Source organism: Lynx rufus, unplaced genomic scaffold (genome assembly GCF_022079265.1).
Source record: "Lynx rufus isolate CCGP_SWC_20201006 ecotype Redwood Valley unplaced genomic scaffold, mLynRuf1.p SCAF_7, whole genome shotgun sequence".
Lineage (NCBI taxonomy): Eukaryota > Metazoa > Chordata > Mammalia > Carnivora > Felidae > Lynx > Lynx rufus.
Window position 1 is genome coordinate 133883245 of NW_025814889.1, and position 4083 is coordinate 133887327.

General features: G+C 55.9%; 1 protein-coding gene across 1 annotated transcript; it reads left to right on the plus strand.

Moving 5' to 3' along the window:
• The first annotated feature begins 1321 nt into the window (after positions 1-1321).
• MCHR1 (melanin concentrating hormone receptor 1) lies at positions 1322-3845 on the plus strand. The gene is made up of 2 exons (XM_047064837.1): positions 1322-1554; positions 2866-3845. The coding sequence occupies exons 1-2, from the start codon at positions 1473-1475 to the stop codon at positions 3843-3845; spliced, it is 1062 nt and encodes a 353-aa protein (XP_046920793.1). The 5' UTR covers positions 1322-1472.
• The last annotated feature ends 238 nt before the right edge of the window (positions 3846-4083 follow it).

Here is a 4083-nt window from a genome sequence, read left to right on the forward strand (position 1 = left end):
CCCCCTCTTTTTCATAGCACTCATCCCTAACCTCGTAAATTGTCTTTTTTATTTTTTGTATACTTTCCATTCCCCCCAACCCTCCCTCCTCAACTTGAATGTAATCTCCATGAGGACAAGGATTCAGGGACTTTATTGTTGTTGTTGTTGTTGTTGTTGTTGTTGTTGTTTCATTACAAAACCTAGAACAGTGCTTGGCAAGTAGTAAGTGCTCAATAAATATTTGTTGGATGAAACGAATAAATAAGACTGAAGACACACACAGGTAGGGATCAGGCTGTTGTTACCTTGAAGCCCCTGCTCCCGAGTCTGGTGGTAGGTGTGTTGGCAGCTCTTGGCCGTGAGGGGCACTGGAGGCTGGCAGCAGGACACCTCTGCCCAGAATTCCTTCAATGCTTTGCCCTCTAAGGTTCCTAGTTGACAACTTCAGGGACGGGGGTGCTACGCTCTGAAATTTGTCTCAAGAATCAAATCTCGGGGCCCCTGAGTGGCTCAGTCGGTTAACCACCTGACTCTTGATCTCAGCTCAGGTCATGATCTCACAGTTCATGAGATGGAGTCCTTCGTCCGGCTCTGAGCTGACAGTGTGGAGCCTGCTTGGGATTCTCTCTCTCCCTCTCTCTCTCTGCCCTTCCCCACCTCTCTCTCTCTCAAAATAAATACATAAACTTAAAAAAAGAAAGAAAGAAAAAGAAAAATCTCTGTACGTTTGGTCCTCAATTCTGTGCAGAGGGTAGTGTCCCCTTCTGGTCCCTAAGACCCTGGCCATCAGCAGCATCATAGAGTGACCCCAGTCACCTCTGAGTGCTGGTCAACAGCTCAGCGGCCAACGAATCTGCTTCTGGCAGATGCTGGAGGTCCAGCCGGTGAGATGGTTAGGGGACCGGAGAGCAGCTGAGGGTGGCCTGGGGGACAGGCATGCTGTGGTCTGAGCCTTCCATCTCCGAGCTCTGTGAAGTCACCCCTAGCCCCTGCCACATGGCCCAGCCACCCATATCTGGGGTTAGGGACTAGGCCAGGCTCATTCACTTTTCCCGAGGGAGGCAGCCCGTTTGTCTTTGCAGGCACCTGGATCCTCCCAGGAGGCAAGCTCCTGGGAGCACAGGAGCACAGCCCCCAGTGACGTGGGAAGGAAGCCCCCTCCCGGATGGCTTTGCCTGAGCTCGCCCCCGCGCCCCCACCAGCTCCCCCAGGCTCCGGGGGCTCCGCAGGCAGTCGGATGCGGGAGCTGCTGCTCGGGACTGAAGAGGTTAACGTGCATCTGCCTCCGAATGTTAATGTGTCTAGGTGATGTCAGTGGGAGCCAGGGAAGGAGGGAGTGGGGAGAGAAGCGGGGCTAGGAGGCGGCAGAAGCTGCCCGACCGCCAGCAAGACCCCCTTCCGGACTGCAGGGCTCGTGCTCTGGGACGGGCGGGCGGCGCTGCCGCAGCCTGCGTGGGTGGACGGGCGAGCAGGCGACGGGCAGCGGCAGGATGGACCTAGAAGCCTCGCTGCTGCCCCCCGGCCCTAATGCCAGCAACACCTCGGACGGCCCCGATAACCTCACCCTGGCCGGTGAGTAGTGTTGGAGGGGAGTCCTCCCTCCTCTGCGCTGGGGGTGGGGAGTGGGAAGGTTTCACCTCTGCGCTCAGGAACTGCTCAGGAAACTTTATTACAGTTCTAGAGGATCAGACCTGCAGTCTGCTTTGCCCGGAGGGGAAGGGGAGAAGGGGGCGGGGCAGGCAGCGGCAGAAGGGGGCCGGGGAGGAGGAGAAGGAGAAGAGCGAAAAGGCACATTGGGAAGTGGCAGGGGATGGGGGCCAGCCCTGAGGGAGACAGGAGGAGATTCACCCGTGAGTTCCAAATGCTTTGCAGATAAAAATTCCAGGCTGGAAAAGCAAGCAAGAGAAGACAGAGGACAGTATGTGAGGAGACAGCCGGGTAGGCTCACTCATTTGCCGGTCCCCCTGTCTTTTTACTGAAACTGTGGTAGTGGGATCTGAAACATCCTTACTGACCCCTGGGAAAGGCCATGGGAAGGGATAACTCACAGAGCCACGAGAGGATTAACTTCCTGAATGAAGCTTCCTGACATTTCCAGAGCTGAGATGCCCTGAAATTCTAGCTCCGAGGAAGGAAAAAAGAGGAAAGGCTTGGTGGAGAAAAATCTCAAGCGGCTTAGGCTGCAACACACAGCTTTGGTCTCTGCTCACTTGGGAAGCCCAGGCTCAGAAGATACAGACCAAGGAAGTCCCTGATAGGAACCCAAGAGAAGAGAGGGCTGCGGGCCTGATGTGCAAAAACCTCTCTCCACAGGAGAGTAGCCCACAGATATGCCTAGGAATCAGCACACAGCTTCCAACCAGTGATTTCTAAAATGAGATGATCAGGGCTGCAAATAGGAAAACACATGCATGCGCCCATGCATACTCTTGCTCGCCCGCATGCGCGCGCGCGCGCGCACACACACACACACACACACACACACTTTCATGTCCTTCTGGCTATTTTGATGAGGTTTCCTGGTAAAGCCTAGGGGCCCACAGAATAATTCTCTGCAGACAGCTGTGGTTCTTGAATCTGTGCCTTCTGAGACAATGCAGGAAGCAAAGGACCGGGTCCTTCAACTAACAGGTGGTGAGGGAGAATCTGGTAGGATTAGCCAGGGAACCGGTGGAGGAGGGCAAGGGGACAGGATTAGCAACGGTGTGGGGAGGGAGAACAGTCGGAAAGGATTCCAGATGAATGGCGAGCCCCGAGTGAAACGGAAAGAAGATAAAGACGTAAGCAAGCACATGATTGCTGGAGGCTAAGCACCCAGTAGGACATTAGCCCTTAGAGAGGAGTCCATGATAAATGGTCACAGCTCGCTCCTTTTGTCCCCAGGGTCACCTCCTCGCAGAGGGAGTGTCTCCTACATCAACATCATCATGCCTTCAGTGTTTGGCACCATCTGCCTCCTGGGCATCATCGGGAACTCCACAGTCATCTTCGCAGTGGTGAAGAAGTCCAAACTGCACTGGTGCAGCAACGTGCCCGACATCTTCATCATCAACCTCTCGGTGGTGGACCTCCTCTTTCTCCTGGGCATGCCCTTCATGATCCACCAGCTCATGGGCAATGGAGTCTGGCACTTTGGAGAGACCATGTGCACACTCATCACGGCCATGGACGCCAACAGTCAGTTCACCAGCACCTACATCCTGACCGCCATGGCCATTGATCGCTACCTGGCCACCGTCCACCCTATCTCCTCCACCAAGTTCCGGAAGCCTTCTGTGGCCACCCTGGTGATCTGCCTCCTGTGGGCCCTCTCCTTCATCAGCATCACCCCCGTGTGGCTCTACGCTAGGCTTATCCCCTTCCCAGGGGGCACGGTGGGCTGTGGCATCCGCCTGCCCAACCCAGACACTGACCTGTACTGGTTCACCCTGTACCAGTTCTTCCTGGCCTTCGCCCTGCCCTTCGTGGTCATCACAGCTGCGTATGTGAGGATCCTGCAGCGCATGATGTCCTCCGTAGCTCCCGCCTCTCAGCGCAGCATCCGGCTGCGGACAAAGAGGGTGACTCGTACAGCCATCGCCATCTGCCTGGTCTTCTTTGTGTGCTGGGCCCCCTACTATGTGCTGCAGCTGACCCAGTTGTACATCAGCCGCCCGACACTCACCTTTGTGTACCTGTACAACGCAGCCATCAGCTTGGGCTATGCCAACAGCTGCCTCAATCCCTTTGTGTACATCGTGCTCTGTGAGACATTCCGCAAACGCTTGGTCCTGTCGGTGAAGCCTGCTGCCCAGGGGCGGCTTCGAGCCGTCAGCAATGTCCACACAGCTGATGAGGAGAGGACAGAAAGCAAGGGCACCTGACGCTTCCCCTACAACCCTGGGCACCTCCAAGTCGGGACAGCACGGTGGACCATGATGGGGAGAGACGCTGAGAAGAACCCAAGACCCCTCTGGGAGAATGCGGGGAGGCTGGGTGGTGAGGGGTTGTTGCAACTAAAAACATTCCACGGGGTCCACAAATTGCCGGGGAGGCTGGCAGCCAGATTTTGGGGGCTTCAAGCATCAGACATCCCCTTGGGAGAGGAGGAAGAGACCTTTG